This window comes from Athalia rosae, chromosome 6, assembly GCF_917208135.1.
Source record: "Athalia rosae chromosome 6, iyAthRosa1.1, whole genome shotgun sequence".
Taxonomy (NCBI): Eukaryota; Metazoa; Arthropoda; class Insecta; order Hymenoptera; family Athaliidae; genus Athalia; species Athalia rosae.
This window is the reverse complement of record NC_064031.1, coordinates 6585276-6604707: the sequence shown is the minus strand read 5'-3', so window position 1 is coordinate 6604707 and position 19432 is coordinate 6585276. Positions and strand designations below refer to the sequence as shown.

The 19432-nt window shown below is 37.1% G+C and overlaps 3 protein-coding genes across 3 annotated transcripts; 2 read left to right on the top strand and 1 right to left on the bottom strand.

The window, feature by feature from the left end:
* Window positions 1-661: 661 nt before the first annotated feature.
* On the top strand, window positions 662-16760 carry LOC110117469 (putative nuclease HARBI1). Its single transcript, XM_048656507.1, has 5 exons — window positions 662-809; window positions 14606-15429; window positions 15504-15644; window positions 15888-16155; window positions 16244-16760. Exons 3-5 carry the CDS (start codon window positions 15622-15624, stop codon window positions 16754-16756), a joined length of 804 nt encoding a protein of 267 aa, XP_048512464.1. The 5' UTR covers window positions 662-809; window positions 14606-15429; window positions 15504-15621; the 3' UTR covers window positions 16757-16760.
* Window positions 5945-7440, top strand: LOC125501301. Its single transcript, XM_048656506.1, has 2 exons — window positions 5945-6537; window positions 6610-7440. The coding sequence occupies exons 1-2, from the start codon at window positions 6244-6246 to the stop codon at window positions 7423-7425; spliced, it is 1110 nt and encodes a 369-aa protein (XP_048512463.1). The 5' UTR covers window positions 5945-6243; the 3' UTR covers window positions 7426-7440.
* A 379-nt stretch (window positions 16761-17139) lies between the features above and the next one.
* On the bottom strand, window positions 17140-19169 carry LOC125501302. The gene is made up of 5 exons (XM_048656508.1): window positions 18320-19169; window positions 17961-18149; window positions 17616-17874; window positions 17348-17477; window positions 17140-17280 (listed from the first exon to the last, which is right to left on the bottom strand). Exons 1-3 carry the CDS (start codon window positions 18498-18500, stop codon window positions 17759-17761), a joined length of 486 nt encoding a protein of 161 aa, XP_048512465.1. The 5' UTR covers window positions 18501-19169; the 3' UTR covers window positions 17140-17280; window positions 17348-17477; window positions 17616-17758.
* Window positions 19170-19432: the final 263 nt, after the last annotated feature.

Sequence of the window (19432 nt, the reverse complement as noted above, 5' to 3'; positions counted from 1 at the left end):
ATTTCAGATTTTGTATTCAAATGTGAACAAATTATCATAATATCCATTTGCACTGAAATCATCCTAGTGATGGGAGAAGCTCATCTGCTGCACCGTAATACCGATAGTCCGGACGAGCGTGTCATATTTGTCGCGCGTCACCGTCTATAAGGATGAATTTGAAGATTGGATCTACAGATCGTTCGTGCGGTTGACCGATAATCTCTCAGAGGTCGATGAAGGGTCTGTTTTACCATGAAACGCAGAGGGCGCTCTGGGCTGGCACTCTTATTTTGGGACTTAATACCCTATGACTCTCACTTTTCGAAACTTGTCCGATCTAGTTCGATATGGGCCATTCTACGTGAACCGGATCAGTCACCTCTCAGATATTTTTTTAATTTGGCATATCGATTGTCCATGGAGGGTTAGATTTTTGTGCCAAAGGATTTTTGAATTAGTGCAAATTTCGATTTATTATGAACAATCGAAAAATTGAGAGGAGTTTTCTTCGAATAATCATAACTTCGTCAAAAATGATGTTGGATTCAATTTTTTTTTCAGAATTTATGCGGATAAGGCCATAGATTTGGAAAAAAAATTAATGGTGCCAGAAAAAATTATTTATCATTTGTTTATTTGACAATGAATTTTTAAATGATTTTTAAAACACTGACGGATAGCACCGAAAAATTTGAAAAAAATACTGACATATACTTTGAACTATACTACAGCCTGTGAATTAATTTCAGAGATGCGTTTGGCTTCGTTTTCGAGTAAAAAATCATCGAAGTTGGCGGCGCGCGGAAGAAGAATCATACAAAACCCAGGTATTGTGTCCCTGTCTTTTTCGTAGCCTATCCCTCATATCGTTGAAGGTTTGTTAGCTTAAGGTATCACCAAGGTAGAACCCCAATATTCCTGCCGAATTCCTTATACGACATCTCCGTCCCGATTGAAAATAGGAAAAGAGACCGCAACAACAGCAGTAAGGAGGACTCAATCAACAATCCTAATAAAATGGCTAAGGAGCGCTCTCTCCAACAGGCCAAGCAAGCTCCCGAGGACTCTAGTAATTCTATCCCACAAAACAACTCCACGCCTAGGTCAGCAAACCTTTCAACCAATTCGGGATTCAATAAAGTTCCTTATTTTAATCAATTCAACAACAGATATAATGCAGAACATGTAGGCCCATTTTTGGTGTTCGTGATAGATATCAGACCTGACTATAATATAGGCAACCTACATCCAATTTCTTTTGGGAGAATCCTAAAAAACAAAGGAGTTCAGGCTTGTAGTATTTCTCGATCAGGTATTGAAAAAATAGCGGTTACGTTTCATACTTTCATAGAGGCAAACCAGTTTGTGGAAACCCTAATACCTGAGATTGACTCCTCCTGGGTAGGGATCATCCCCGACCAGTCCATCTTTAAAGTAGGTATAATTACGGATTTTCCCAAGGACTTTAATAATCAGGACGTCCTAGAAGGACTTGACTCGCAACCGGCTAAAATAATACTCAAAGCGGAAGTTCTTAAAAAGAAAACGACCTCCTCAGAGGGTGGCGTAACATGGGAAAGCACAGGAGCTTCTAAAATCTACTGCAGTACGGATCTTCCCAAATCTGTCCACCTTTACTTCAACCTCAGGGAGGTTAAAGAGTTCATTCCTAAGGTTGAGAGATGCTTCGAGTGCCAACGTTTCGGACACATATACCAGACCTGTCGGCACACGATCCGATGCGGGAACTGCGGACAATCGCACACACATGAGGACTGTGATAACTCTCCTAAATGCGCAAATTGTGGCGATCTACATCAAGCCAGCGATAAAGTTTGTATATTCCACGCATTCAACCTGAAGCTGATCAACATCAAAACCCAACTTGGAATTGACTTCAAGGAGGCCAAGAACCTTGTCGAGGAGAATTTCTTAGTGAAATACAACATCCTCGTCGAGGAGTCAAATTTAATAGCTTCTTCATCTGATCTTACGAATTACTATAACTTTCTCCTTCCTACTTCTAAGAAAATTAATATAAGGGCCTCTACTCCTGAACAAGAGGTTAATTTGGAATCGGATTCCCCCAACCAGTTCATTGAACTATCGTTCCAAGAGGAAATAAGAAAGTCGGGTTTCGACTATATTCAAAAATTCTCAACGCGTATGCTGGACCAGCTTCCGGATAAATTGGGACCCCAACACGAGTTAATCTCCACCTATAAATCTATTGAAGCTCTAACAATTCATTGCACGTTAAATTCTTCGGAGGATCCGTTCCAGCTGCAGAGTCTCTTCAATACGGAGTCCACCGAGCCTAATTCTTCTACAGGTGGCAACCCTCAGCCAGTTTCGGAACTATAAAAGATACAGACATAATTAACAATACGATTAGGTTACTTATTAATTTTAGTTCCGTACGAGCCCTCCAACTTATACTTCCACGCTTTAGCTCGTAACCCAGGCCCACCAGAATTAGGTCTGCTAGTAGCCAGCTAGACTACCAGAGTCTGGGCAAGGAGGGGGAAAAAGGGGGCCTTTCGAGGCGATATTGCCTAGATATCGGCCACCGAGAGACGCTTGCCCCAACATCTTTACAACAACAGTATCCACACTTAAATTTTTATACAGACAAATCCACGCTTCACCTCAATTATGCTGAACATTATTAATTGGAATTGCGGGGGCTTCCACTCCAAAAGAATTCAAATTCCGCAGTTACTGAACCTCTGTGATATTCTGTCTATCTCTGAAACATTCCTCACGGCCGACTACAATCTTTGGGTCGGAATGAAGGGTTTCAACTACGTCAGAAAAGACCGGGAAGCTGGTCGAGGGGGCGGTCTAGTGATATAGTTTATATCAAAAATAACTTAAGATACAACACATTCACAATTGAAAGCACTCCCGACAGAGTCGAAACCAGCAACCTATCGATTAGACTCAACAATCAAAACCCTAATATAATTAGCTTGTACTTTCCCCCTAATGTGACTATTGATAGGAGAAGTCTTGCAAAATTCATAGACGACATTAGTCTGCTAGAGAACGTCATCATAACGGGAGATTTCAACGCCCACCATCTTAACTGGGGTCGTGATCTCATCAACCACAGGGGCATACTCCTGGCGGACATAATCACCCACTCGAGCCTCATAATAGCTAACTCTAGCGAGAGCACAAGAATTCATATCGAGCACAATAGAAAAAGTGTTCCAGACATCTCGTTAACATCCTCATCTTTAGCTCTCCGTGTAGCATGGTCCACGTTGAAGGATTCTCGCCTCAGTGATCATCTTCCCATCTTCATTTCTATTTCTGAATGCAGTCCACAAGCTATAATAACCAAAAAAAAAAATAGGCCTTCGTTACATTAACTGGGATCTCTTCAGGGAGAATATGGAGCAACGAGCTTACCAGGACAATCTCAATCTCCGGAATATCAACGACTCCTACAACTTCTTCATAGATTCCATCATCTCTGCTGCAAAACATGCGGGCACTATCATTCCCGATGACAGATCTCACAAGCCCCGGAGAACTAACCACTGCAACACTCTCTGGTGGGACAAAGATTGCAAGAATATTCTATCTTTTCGTAGAGAGGCCATGAAGAAATACCTAGCTGACAGCAATGATGAAAATCTAAATGAGTACTATGCCATCGCTAAAAAGGCGTCTCAGACCCTCAAGTCTAAGAGAACTAAGAATTACATCGATTTTTGCAACAAAATGAATCCTCACCAGAAATTAGGGGACATATGGAACGGGCTGAAGTGTTTTAAAAACAAAAACCTCAATGGTTTCCAACCATCTACCCCTAATAACCTACACAATCACAATAAAGAAGCCTTACGTACCTTAAGAAACATTTGCCTGCCTCAATTCAGAAAAACGGATTTCAATATCCAATACAATAGGGACTCTTCTCCAGTTCGAAACGATCCCATATCTATTATCGAAGTCCGTCAGGCTATAGACCTGGCCAAATCGGGTTCCTCTTCTGGTAGAGATCTAAACAGCTACGATCTATTAAAGGAGTTACCGCCCAGAATATAGGTTTGTTAACTAAGTATTTTAACTTGACCCTGGCGTACGGAATCATTCCCACAAAATGGCAAGAACTTAATATTGTTCTCATCCAAAAACCCCACTCTACAAGCTTCAGACCTATAGCTATGTCATCTTGCTTACAAAAGATCCTTGAGAGAATCATCAATGATAGGCTTGTTTGGTGGCTAGAGAATAAGGGAATCCTCCCCTCCAACTTCGATGGATTTAGGAGGGGGAAATCGTGCCATGATTCAATCATAAATCTCCACTTGGAAACCCTAATTGCGAAACATCAAGGCTTGACTTCCGGGGTGCTATTTGTCGATATCCAGAGCGCTTACGATAATGTCAACTCGGATTTACTAATTCAACATCTGGTAGACCTCAAGATCCCACAGCACTTAGTTCAATACGTCTTCAATTGTTCTAAAAATAGAAAAATACATAGATACATTCACAACGAGGAGATTTTCCAGGGCACCTCTGATAAGGGTCTGGCGCAGGGTTCATGTCTCAGTCCCACGCTTTTCAATATATTGTTACTTTTTTCGAAATGTGAGTGTCTCGAAAGTTAAGTAAGTGTGAGTCGTTTACTCAAATGATTTTATTTTGAGCTCTCTAGGAGTTTTGAGGCTAATTGTTAGGGTGCAGTTGCTATCTGAATTGTTGTTACGGACTCGGGACAGGTTTTTACGCTGCCAGAGCCGTCTCCTGAGTTTAAAGTGAGGGATGCCTATGCTCCAGACGTGGGTTTCACTTGCCGCTCTGTCCTTGGACTCGGGTAGATATTTCACTATCAGAGCCATCCACTAGAGGGGTTTGTTCCGCCGAAGCTGTCTCTATCCTACTTAGTCATATGAAGGAGAGAGATAGTGAAAAATATTTAACAAATTCTAATGTAACAATGGTATGTAATTCAAAATAATACTTTTGGTTTCAAATGACAATATTGCTGACAAGGATAACGTAAAATTAAATACAAACTAAATATAAACTAAATTTGAGCTGACTTAATAGCAGAGATTCTCTATTATATTTTATATTTCACTTTGAGCGTATTCTATTTGAAATTGACCCTAAGTTCACTAGTCTACCCAAGACGGATAGCCAATGTTAATAATAAGCGGTATTGGCGCTTGTCTAAGCTTCCTTGATTGCTTGATTTATATGATTTTGTGGTGTAACGATATTAGATTTGAAATTACCGCTGTAGGTATAGCGACGCCTGAGTCAGCTAATGATCAGTCAAAATAACGACTCACCTTTGAAAATATCCGAAGGAACGAAAGGATGACACTCTGGGGAAGACAGTTAACAGGAAAGGACGTGACTGGTATTTTTCCTGTCTTTATTAAAATTTTGATAAAACGTGTTTCTAAACTAAATCCAGTGCGATCCGCTAACTATAATAAAAATAAGACTTATTAATATACAAAGCAGTTATCTAAAAACATTAAATTTCACGAATACAACAATATTTTCAACGACAAAAGAATATATAAAAACTTAGAGAGTAAACTCATCAAATCACACAACAGCATATCGCCATTTGAACCAACGACGTCTCAGGATGAAATTCTAATTCCTTGGAGGACCTGAAATTGAAACTACCAGCAATAATTGACCAAAGGAGATTCGGGGAAACAAATTACCTAAGTACGAAGGACGCATTTTGGCCATCCATGTCCTGCTCCGCTTATCACCCTGGAAAAGAAACGAAATGATAAAGCTAAGTTTAAACCAAACATTAAGCCTATAAGAAATTAAACATAGCGATAATGCTCATAACAATATTCCCCAGAGAACATTTTACCACAACCATTTTATTTATACAATTTTAATCTAGTACTGACTATATATTTATATGTAATTACTATATACAACTTACCTACGACTTGTTGTGTTGTCTGTATCTGTGAAGATGTGTGATGGATGAATGTTTCGCGCTTTTTTTTTTATGTTATTTATATAAAACAAAGAATCGAAAAAGTTCACAGTGAGAAGTAAAAGTACCTGAATAATAGTTTACACCATAAATCTTGTTATTATCATTATACTAAATATTATTGTCACCATCACTCAACCAGTAAAACTTGTGATAAAATATAAAATATTACATTGGCGCCCAACGTGCAGGCCTTGAGCCCAAGGTCAAAGTTTTAGGTACAAATGTGTGTGTAAAAGTAATTGTTTGTTTTGTATTTGCCTATGGGTAAGATTATTCATAGTCCGGTTGTAACTAGGTCCAAATCTCAAAACAAAACATTGTCGTCAAGGACTGGAACAACCTATCGTCTTAAAATGGCGCACGGAACGAGCCAGACGGTGGATGAGCAAATGAAGCAGCTCAGGAGAGAGAGAGAAAATATGGAGAAGCAAAAAGCGGATCTTGAATTACGCATGACACAATTTGCAACTTGTCAGGAATTAGCTGATCAAGTTAAGATGTTGCAACGTGAAAAAGATCAACGAGATCGAGCTTCGTCAAGTAACAATATAGAGGTATCAAATGACTCAAATAATACTACCAATCGTTTGTTAGGTGGCCTGATAAATCATTTTCAACATCTCCAGTTAGACATTAAAGCACCAAAATTTTCTGACGAAGATAAAAGTAATCCCATTGAATTTTTACGAGATTTGGAGAGATATTTCAACGTTCATAACGTTAACGACGCAAAACAGGATTGGGTTCTCGGGAGTATATTAGAAGGTCGAGCCAAAATATGGTACGAAGCAAATAAAGAAGTATGCAACACTTATGAAAATTTCAGGAAGCATTTTAAACGGGAGTTTTATTCCGTTCAATACCAAGTTAAAGCTAAGAATCGATGGTCGTCTCGTCGTTATAAATCACAAGATGGGGAATTGCGCAGTTACTTTCGTCGACAATCTAAAGAAGCGAAATATTTTGAGCCCGCGTTGTCTACGTATGAAATAAATTATGCTGTAGTACAACAACTACCAGCAAGGATTCGAGATTTATTAGCAACCATAGATTTTAACAATAGTGAATTAATAATGCAATCGTTATCTAATCTAGACATATCCCAAGAAGGCAGAGAATTTGATAGAGACAAAACTCAAAATTTTAATAGACCAAATCAGAACAGGAATCAAATACAGGGGGTGATATCAAATAATTATAGTCGACAATCTCGTTTTCAATCACGCCCTAATAATAATTATAATAACAGTAATAATTATGGTTCATCCTATATGAATCCCACTGGACACCGTACGTATTATGATACAGTGCCGCAACAGTTTATATTGCCAAACACAAGATATCCACCTCCGGTGCTAGTAAGACCAACAAATTACGATAATCAAGTAGCTAGTAATCCTAACTTATGCCAATTTAATAATCCTGCAACTAATTTAAACTAAATTCGGGTGCGATAAACAGAGATCCGTTATCGTACCGATGGTCAAACGAATTTATCGAGGATCTATCGGCGGATATAGAACCTAGTTGTCAAAATAAAGACGCTGCAAAAGAAAAGGGTCTGAAATGTCCACATCTATTGGTTAAAATAGCAGATATTACCACCTATGCGCTACTCGATACAGGGAGTCAAATAACTTGTATTTCTGAAAGTTTTTATAATCGAATTATGGCTAGTTGTCAGTTTGCAGTACTACCAGTAACGAACATCAAGGTATATCCAGCAATTGGAAAAAAGGCGGTGAGCGTGAAGCAACAAATATTGATAGACTTGTATATAGATCAGCGGAGAATGACCTATGCCTTTTTAATTGTACCTAAATTGTCTGTAGATGTCATATTGGGGGATGACTGGTTGTCAGTTAATCAAGTAGTATTAAATTATTCTACAGAATCCATAGAAATTCACGGAACGGTAATGGCTAACGAATTTGTGTCGTACAGCCGAGAGTCTGTGAATAGATTGGAGTCTTCTATTAATGATAACATAACATACATTCAAATTATTGATCGTCAAACGATAAAAAATTACTTAAATAAGTCCACCAACGTAGAAGAATCACATTATTCAAGGGTAGAATATCAAGATAATAATCTTTGCCACATTAACTCATTCATTGAGAAAAACTGTACCAAAGGAGTTGGAATAACCGATTTTAATGAGAGCAATATAGAAAATGTTGAAATGAATTATAGTAAAGTTGATAACATAGATAAGAATTGTAGAAACTCAGAGGAGATAAATATTGATAATGAATTATACAATGCAACAGAAGATATGCCTATTGAAGAGGATATCGCTAATATTAATGCTGAATCATTAAATTGTGATAATTTTTTCAATCAAACAGATAGAAATGATAGAAATAATGTGAATTACTCGAATATGGTAAATAGTGATAATTTAGAAATAACTGAGATCGTCAGTGATCCTGGACGAGCTTTTGACAATAAATTTATGGAAAATTTAGATGAACAATCTTTACGTAATGATCGATGTATTCAACAAGTAACATCTGACGAAAACCACTACCATTATTCACAAAACAGCAAAAATTATAACGAAATAGAAGACTACAGTTTCTTCCAAGAATTTCGGATGATCGCGTCAAAACTTATGATACAGGACGTTCGATTTACCGAACCCCTCTTTGAATTAATTATTAAACATAAAAACTTATTCTCTGACAAGCCAGGTTGTGCCACACTATATGAACATCGCATTCAAATTAATAGCAATAGAGCATTTACTCGCAGATCGTATCCAATACCACTATCGCTGAGAAAATCTGTTGACCAAGAAATCAACGAAATGCTCCATGCGGGAATAATTGAGCCGTCGATTAGTCCATTTTGCAATCCCTTAAGGATAGTTTCGAAAAAAAATGGGCGAGTTCGAGTTTGCCTTGATGCCCGTTATCTGAATGATATTATTGAGTCTGACAACGAATCACCACCTATTATAAACGAAATCTTACAGAAATACCATGGAACGCAATATTTTAGTACCGTAGATTTAACCAATGGATATTGGCAAATACCGCTACATAGCGAATCCCGACGATATACGGCATTTCTTTATAATTCAAAATTATACCAATTTTGCAGAGTACCCTTTGGCCTCAAAACCGCGGGTAATGGTTTCATTCGGGCACTCAATCTAGCCTTCAACAATGAATTTTCGGATTTCCTGACGCCATATATCGACGATTTGTTAATTACTTCACATAACTCTAAGGATCATTTGCAACATCTCGATTTAATTTTCACCCGCCTGGAAAAATATAAATTCACATTAAGACTGAGTAAATCGCTATTTATCCAGGAAACCATCCCATTTTTAGGATTCATTATATCTCGGACCGGAGTTTGTCCTGATCCTAAGAAACTTAAGATAATCACTGAATTTCAAGACCCTAGCAATAAGCGACAGTTACAACAATTCCTAGGTATCTGTAATTACTACCGTCAATTTTGCATGCAATATTCTAATTATATCGACCCATTTAGGGAACTCTTAAAGAAAAACACTGCGTGGTTGTGGGAGGAAAAACACATAAAAGCCTTCCAAGATTTAAAGGACAAGTTTCTTAGAACCATAACATTGAATCATATCATTCCAAACGCACCGTACAAAATACAAACCGATGCCAGTGATAGGGGGATTTCCGGACTTTTATTTCAAACCTGTATAGATGGAAATAATTATTTGATAGGATTGGTTAGCCGTTGTTTAACTCAGGCAGAAATAAATTATACAACGACCGAAAAAGAGCTACTCGCCATTGTATATACAATAACCAAATTTAGATGTCACTTAATTGGTAACGAATTCCAAATAATTACTGACCACAAGGGTCTTTGTTTTTTGAATAGCACGCCGTATCAGAATGCCAGGCTTATACGGTGGAGTTTATTGCTCCAACAATATGATTTCAAAGTTACTTATTGTGTTGGACGAGATAATTTAGTGGCTGACTTCTTTAGTCGCAATCCCGATTCAAAATTTTACGAGCAAAATGACGAAAACATAATAATATCTGAGCTAAAGGCAATTCGTAATTTATCGAACCATAAGCACAAATCTAAAATATCAACGAAATCCATTAATCATGTAACAGTCAATTTAGCATTACCTCCCGAATTTAAAGAGTTGGGAACATGGCAAAAGGACGACCCCACAATTAAACTTAAGTTAGACGAACTTGAAAAAGGAATAATTGACAATAGATATCAAATTAATCATGACGTGTTATTTACCAGTAATGGTATTGATGATCATTGGAAGGTCGTAGTTCCCGAAAACTTGATTCAGAAACTCATCGATGCAGTGCATAGTAAATTAGGACATCCAGGAGTATATAAAACCATACAACATATGAAAACCTATTATTATTGGAGAAAAATGAATGACTACATTAAAAAGTTCGTTTTAAATTGCGATTTATGCCAGCGAGTAAAACACCTCACATATAGCATGGAAGGCGAATATAAATTGGTAGAAGCAGATAAACCAAATGATTTAATAACGATTGATTTTTACGGACCCTTGCCACGATCCCTGGGCGGTGTGTCATATATATTCGTAGTATTAGATGCGTTCTCCAAATATGTAACGCTGTATCCAATTAAACGTGCCACTACTCAAATATCATTGAAGAAAATTATCGATAATTATATACCTAGACACGGAAAGCCTAACAGGATTCTATCAGACAACGGGACTCAATTTACATCGAGCGCTTGGAAAATAACATTGGAAAAACTTGGTATTAAAGTATGTTTCTCGTCCATTCGTCACCCGCAATCTAACCCAACCGAAAGAATAATGCGGGAACTCGGAAAATTTTTTAGAATTTATTGTAGTGATAAGCATACGAAGTGGGCAAAACATATAACTCAGATAGAAGAGATCCTTAACATCACCACTCATTCCACCACAGGCTATACGCCGTATGAATTGCAATTCGGTGTTAGTCCTATCGATCAGATAATGAAAATAATAAAATTTCCACAATCAACCGAGACACCCATCGAAACTAAAATATGCATAGCAAAAGACCGAATAAAAAGAAAATTTCATAAGCGTTGCGTACAACAGAAGGCAATTTCTAAAATAAAACTTTCAATCGGAGACCTGGTCTTGATAAGAGTGCCTATGCAGTCAAGCGCGCTAGACAAAGTTACTAAAAAGTTTTTCCATCTTTATCAAGGCCCATACATAATAACTAAGATCATCGGGGTAAATACATATAGGTTATCCGAAGTCAACGATCCAACTAATATAAAAGGTGCATATAATAGGGTAAATTTAAAAAAATATTATCAGGTTGCTGTTGAACAAACGTTTTCAGAGTAGTTTTAAGTTAATACGACGAACCTGCTGCTTCATTGCTCTACCACCGCCTCGCCGCTCATTTATTATATACAGACATAAGTTTTAAGTAATAAGTATGAGTATGACGATATCACCTGTGAACGATAAACTAATAATGCGCTATATTGTAATGTATGCGAGAATGAATGTTTATCTTTAATAATTGTCTGACAACCCTAATGAAAGATAAAAGGGGGATAATGTAACGATATTAGATTTGAAATTACCGCTGTAGGTATAGCGACGCCTGAGTCAGCTAATGATCAGTCAAAATAACGACTCACCTTTGAAAATATCCGAAGGAACGAAAGGATGACACTCTGGGGAAGACAGTTAACAGGAAAGGACGTGACTGGTATTTTTCCTGTCTTTATTAAAATTTTGATAAAACGTGTTTCTAAACTAAATCCAGTGCGATCCGCTAACTATAATAAAAATAAGACTTATTAATATACAAAGCAGTTATCTAAAAACATTAAATTTCACGAATACAACAATATTTTCAACGACAAAAGAATATATAAAAACTTAGAGAGTAAACTCATCAAATCACACAACAGCATATCGCCATTTGAACCAACGACGTCTCAGGATGAAATTCTAATTCCTTGGAGGACCTGAAATTGAAACTACCAGCAATAATTGACCAAAGGAGATTCGGGGAAACAAATTACCTAAGTACGAAGGACGCATTTTGGCCATCCATGTCCTGCTCCGCTTATCACCCTGGAAAAGAAACGAAATGATAAAGCTAAGTTTAAACCAAACATTAAGCCTATAAGAAATTAAACATAGCGATAATGCTCATAACAATATTCCCCAGAGAACATTTTACCACAACCATTTTATTTATACAATTTTAATCTAGTACTGACTATATATTTATATGTAATTACTATATACAACTTACCTACGACTTGTTGTGTTGTCTGTATCTGTGAAGATGTGTGATGGATGAATGTTTCGCGCTTTTTTTTTTATGTTATTTATATAAAACAAAGAATCGAAAAAGTTCACAGTGAGAAGTAAAAGTACCTGAATAATAGTTTACACCATAAATCTTGTTATTATCATTATACTAAATATTATTGTCACCATCACTCAACCAGTAAAACTTGTGATAAAATATAAACTATTACAGTGGTTAGTAGGCCGCTATGGCACAACTACCTAGCTTTTGAATATATGTTTCTAAATTCACTGAACTGCCCAAGACGGACAGCCAGCGTGCAATGAGTCAGTAGGCGCTCTGCCAAGTACTGCTGTCCAGTCGATCGTGTGCCGGTCTTATGTACCGTATGTGACGTCATGATTTATCGCGCAGTCGCGTTGGCGTTACTACTCGCGCATCTTTTGGCAGCCTGGTGCCGAGTTGGCTGGATACGTCACAATCTATATCCGTGATATACAGGATAAATTAGACCCAGATATATCTTTCTCTGCGTTTGTAGATGATATTAGAATATTTAATAAAAGCTACTCCGAAAATAGGGTCATGAAGGCTTTGGAGAAAAACCTAATCCAACTGCAATCAAATCTTAAACTTAATAAGCTAGAAATTTCGCCAACTAAAACCAAACTGCTTATTTTCTCCGGGAACAACAAACATATTCCACCCAACTCTTGCTATGTGACTCTTGACAACCAGAAGATCTTTAATGGGGTATCGGCTAAATATCTGGGCGTAACATGGCATTATAAGCTGTCTTGGGAAACTCACCTTAACGTCGTTAAAAGCAAAGCCGAAAAATTGGTCAACATTCTGAAAACCATCAGCTCTATGCAATGGGGGTTCACCCCGAAACTATGCTCAACGTATACAAGGCCTTGATCAGACCGGGCCTCGAATGGGGCAATTATCTTCTCCCAGCGGGGAATCCCAAAATATTCCACAAGTTTAATGTCATTCAAAACAGCGCGCTGAGAATGTGCCTGGGTGCACTGAAAACCACCCCCATTAACACGTTACATCACCTCAGTGGCATAGCGAACATTGGCGGCAGGATCCAACAACTTACGAAAAGATTCTTGACGAAAAAATGCAGTTTTAGGAACAATTTCACCATCGGAAAACTGAAAGTCGAAGCCATGTTATCGGATTCGCAAAATCCCAGACAGAGAGGCAACAGATCCTCCATAATTACTGCGTGCTGGGAACAAATAAGATCTATTGAGAAACTTATAGAGAAGTCTGACAAATTAAATACGTTTAATATTAGCTACAGGTCGCAATTTAGGAAACTGGACATAAACATCACGGCCGGTCGTCTACTTCAAAGCTCTACTCACCCGGAACGAGACCTTCAAAAAATCCTTCGGCAGGAATATAAAGACTACGATCCTATATACACGGATGGTTCAGTGAACCTAGCCAAAAATGAATGTGGTCTAGGAGTTTTTCACGAAAAGAAGGGTAAAATCAAGGCGCTACGGTTGAATCATCTCACCTCCATATACAGAAGCGTTAGCCATTGCAGAAGCAATCAAACTAGTTCTTCCAAGGCAATCGGAAAACAAAATCGTCATCTGCTCCGATTCACTCAGTTGCCTCACCAAACTAAATCACATAGGATTAGACTCTAATTTGCCTAACACTTTCGCCTTCATCAAATCTGAACTGGCTAAGGCCTTTGACAATGCCCAAAATATAAAACTTATCTGGATACCTAGCCATTCGGGAATCATAGGTAACGACATTGCTGATAGAATTGCAGTAGCGGCAAGCAAAAAACCAGGCATACACTACAACCTCATCCACTCTACTGATTTATTTCGTAAATATATGCAGGAATAAATCGAATATATGAAAAGTTACATTAGTGAATATGCCTCCGGGCCCTCGGGCAAGGGCAGAGAATTTATCACCAACTCTGGACCGTTTAAACTTAATCCTTTGTTTCGGCATTCAGGCCTGGATTGGCGCAGAATCGGTATCGTGAACAGGATAAAGTCGGGCCACACGAAGTGCAAAGCCCACCTCTTCAGAATGGGAATAATTAATTCCGAAATGTGCTCGTGCGAAACTAGTCCCCAAACGATTGATCATTTGATATGGTTCTGTCCCTGATACCAAAGAGGCCGCCCTGAGCTAACACAATTTTTAGAATCAAACCAATTTCCTGTCAACACCTCTGTGGCCAAATTATGTCATTCAGATAACCCAAATATAATAATTAGATTGCTAGGGTACATAATTCTCCATAACATGGAGATCTAAACAACCTTTCCTTCTTCTGTTGTCTCAGTCGATCCTCTGTTACTGTCTTGTAATCTCCCTCCAAGAAGAAGGCGGACAGGAAGGAAGCCGCGGCTACATCCCAACAGGGACCGGGTTCAGTCGTCCGCTCTGAACTCTTCTGCAGGCTGGACCAGACACAAGAAAGAAAGAGGGGGAGGAGAGGGGTATTGAAACAAAATATAAAAATATAAATTAAAACTTCAATAAATAAAACAAATAAACTAGAAATTAAAAGAATTCTAGTGATAATAAGAATTACATACAGATAAATATCCAACTCAAGAGGTGCAACTGGACTAACTATACGAATCTAATTTTTAATAGATAAAAACTAAGTAAGGATAATTTAAGTGTTTAGTTATAAGAACAGTAGTAATAACAAGGAAATTAAATAAGAATTAAATGAGAGAAGAATCGGTTGAGTTTAAACGATTATACAGTTTATTTGGGACATGACTCATTAGAGTTATACCTGCTGGAATTAAAAAAAAAAAAAAAAACTTATCAGCTTTAATAAACTTCAATAATCATTGGTGAACTTTACTTAAATTACAAATATATATATACAATTCAATTTTTTATGTTTAATTTTGTAGTGGAGTATTTGAATAATTTACGTTTAAATATAATCAAAATGTCTTTTACGGCGTCATTTGGATATTTGTTGATGCAGCGTAATAATGCTTCAGAAACTAGTTCTAGTTCCGATGAAGAGTGGAATGTAATTTCACAAAATCGCGATCGTGAAAAGCGAAAACTTAGGCCACGTATTATTGATTATGGGAGTGTAATTGATCGTTATTCAGAAGAAGAATTTAAAAGCCATTTCAGGTGAATGATTTTATGTCATATTCAGTGATTTAGTATGTGAAGGGACTTATGTAATTTTTAATTTTTTTTTTTAGACTTTCAAAAAACACATTCAATTATTTGCACGAGTTAATACAAGAAGATTTAGTTCGACGTATTCCTGGATGCCCTACAATTTCTTCTCGTCATCAATTGATGATAGCGCTGTAGTAAATGGCTACAACGGATTCTTATAGGTTATATTTTTATAAAAATGAACAACTTTTGTGTGATGTACGTCTGGATAGGTTGATTCTAAATTGCTCAGTGGCCAAGCACCTGTTCAGACAACTTTTTTGTGTAGCTTGGCTGGCTACGAAAAGTTGTCTGAGCGTGCTTAGCCGTGAAGCAATTCACAATCAACCTAACCGAGCATACATGTAACAGAATTCAGAAGTATGTAACTGAGATGTACATATTTTGTTTAATTTTTATTGTAGATCAGTTTGTGACAGATTTAACGTGGGACGAGCTACTGCTGTAAGAGCTGTACGTCGAGTTTGTCGCGCTTTATTTATAAGAGCCCCAAGATTTATACAATGGCCTACGGAAGATCGTGCTGTTAAGTTGATGCGTGGGTTTGAAAGATCAAGTGGCTTTCCTAAAACAATAGGAGCTATTGATGAAACTCACATTCGTATAAATGCTCCAAAACAAAATCCAGCAGATTATATCGATCGGAAAGGATTTCATTCTATTCAGTTACAGGTATTTAACAATTTTTACTTTTCAACCCTAATATTAATTTTGATAAGTGATATAAATTGACTTACATAGAAACAAAATTTTTTTGCAGGACGTATGTGATCATAGGACTCTGATAACACATTGTTATGCTGGTCACCCTGGATCTGTTCATAATCGAAGAGTTTTTCGCTTATCAGAAGTTGCAGATTACCTGAATGATGATGATGCGTTCCCAGAAGACAGTCATATTCTAGGCGATGCTGCATATGAAATACATCAGCATTTACTTACTCCTTATCGGGATAATGGATATTTAAGTGGAAAACAAAAAAAGTATAATTATCGCCATTCATCTGCACGAGTGACTATTGAAAGATGTTTTGGTTTGTTGAAAGGACGAATGAGGAGTCTATTACATTGTCTACCAATGACAAGGGTAGATTCAATGGCAGAGTACATTGTTGCATGCTGCGTAGTTCATAATATCTGTATTTTACGAGAAGATGAAATAATTGTCGTTACTATGCCTGAATGTAATCGAGAAAATAATAGAAATTGTTTGCGTGAAGTAAGGCGAAATGCAGGAATTCTTAAAAGAGACGTTATCATGAACTACTTGTAAAAATGATAAAAATTCATGACTCAACCTGTTAACAATGAACAGAATAGCTTTCCAATTTTTGTAAATTTGAACGAAAACAATAATATTGCAAAAATTTATAAATTTTCAATTTTCCAGAGAATGTTCCAAAACTTAATCATTTTTAACGATGATAAAAAATTGTATATAAAGAATTGTATTAAGTCACATAAATTTTATTTTATATTAAACTTTATTAAATGTGCTATCATAAAATGTACTTTTTTCATTAATAAACAGTTTATAACACATTATAAAATGTGCTTTTCTTCTTAAACAAAACTAATATTAAATTATCATTCGACAATGTAAAAATTTAGAAACTCATTTTTAAAAAAGAATTGAACATCTTGAAAGTTATTTATCAGCCAACTTATGTAAAACTGCTAGAAACTTTTCATCCATCTCCAGTCGCTCCTTGTGCCTTTTACTTCTATTATCCTCATGTTCAGCTTTTTGCTTTATTCTTTTCCCCAGTAAAGATATTATTGTTGTTTTACTTGATCCTGAAACGAAATTCAACTTTTACATTATTTTAGTTATAAATAAAACTATGTAACGTAATCAACTGACTTGGTGAATATCCGCTATCAGATTCCACTACAGTATCGGTACTTTCTGACTGTTTCGATGATTGACCAGTGGAAGATGCAACTGCAACTGGATTGCACCATGCTTTTTTGGCAAAAATTTCCTCCATGATCTGCAAAAAGTACATGATACATTGTAATAGGTAAGTATGTAAAATGTAGTGTATTAATTAGAAACTTGTTGATTTTTAATTATAGAAAATTCAATAATATCTAAAAATTAAGTAGGATATTTAAAAATGTATACAAACGTTGAGAAACTGCCAATTCCTTTTATCGTTGCCCGATTCATTGTTATGATCCTTTATGGTTTTATAAGTTTTTTTTAAACTTTGTAACTTAGAAGAAGATTGCGGTCCAGTTACGTTGTATCCTCTTTTAATTAGCTCTTTGGCTATTTCCTCCCACACTTTTTTTTGGGACTTTTTGCCACTATAAAGGTTTCTTCCATGGACCTATAGGTCTCTAATAATAATAATACACAGGGTGGACTCCACCTGTATAAAGAAACTGAAATATGCACATATATCACTCACATCCTCGCATACTAAACATAGAAACAAGGACAATCACAGAATCTATTGTTTTCAATATACCTTCACTTTCTTGTGTTTCAGAGTTAACGTCAACTGTGGCCTCAGTATCAAGAGCTTCTTCATCAATAAAACTTGCATTAATATCATCAGAATTCAAATCATAACTCATACAATCAGCATCAGTTGATGTAGAGGGTTGTGAATCCTGATTTACAGCTCTTCTTAACAGCTCTGTAGCGAAAACTATGTCTACAAACAAAATAAATTTTTCATGCGAAGTATGGATCATGAATGATGATGAACATTGCTTACTAATTCAGTTAGGTTAGGCTATTTACAGATGAGGAAAATGTGTAGATGGCTGTTAAATATACATTAAAATTAGGTTTACTGCAATTACTTAACATAGCGATATTTACCTGTAGTCGCACGTTCGGCATCTGCGGGAGAAACATAAGTTTCGACTAGAATATCCCTTTTCGAATCATATAAAGTAATTTTTTGTGTCGCCATGTTTAACTTTGAAAATTGCGCCACATTTCTCAACATCCACTTCGACCGAGCTCTGCAGATGGGTCGTTGTGGGCTCGGTGTTCTCATCCATTTCTTTCCAATTTCGTCATCGTTCAATTAATTAATAGGGTTATTTTTTTTTTATGCCAATCTTCTCGAGAATTTCTATTCGTGGAGCATAGTTCCATGTACGTACTTGGCACAGTAATTGATTTGGATTCTTTTTTTCCTATTATTCATGAATTCTTCTAATCAATCATTAGATATATTTTTATGGTAGTTACTATTGAACATTTGAACTTGGCGAACTTTTTTGCACCGTAGGTGCCTTTTGTGGGATAGACTATTACCAACGTGTAGGTCTGAATTCGTTGCTATTACCTCATTCGACCGAATTCCCGATAGTCTATGCACAATCGCAATTGTGTGAGGACTGAGTCACCGAGTAACCCGCTAGAGGGTGCGTAAGCAGACAAAGTGTGCGTGTAGAGTGATAGAGAGAGGGGGAGAACCGAGAGCCAGTCGTCGACCAGACGGGCATCAGAAAAGGTGGTGTTGGTATTGCTAGGTTAAAGTTAAATTGTGTGTTTTTTTCGATATCAATAAATGGTGCGCAATATTACCTAACGGCGAGTGTTTTATTCCTTTCACCAAACTATCTTTACATCAGAAGTGGGATTGATGCTGACAACGCTTACGAGTGGAAAAAACCGACAACGTGGTCGAGACGCCGATCACGTGTGGAACAAAGAACAGCAGTGTACACGGTCCGGTGGATTAGTGCCGTGGATGATTTCAGTGCAAAAGTGCGAGCAAATAATCTTCTAAATAATTGTGTATCGGAAGTGGAAACATATTCGCGAGGAGAGATGAACCGAAATACAATTTATTGAAATCAAGGGCGTCCAAGATGGCGAACGGCGAGTGATTTCGTTGAATGCGTGGTTCTCAAAAAGATCGCAAGCAGTGCTGTGATTACGAATCACGTGACGAACTCGTGTGACGGACATTTTGGTCGT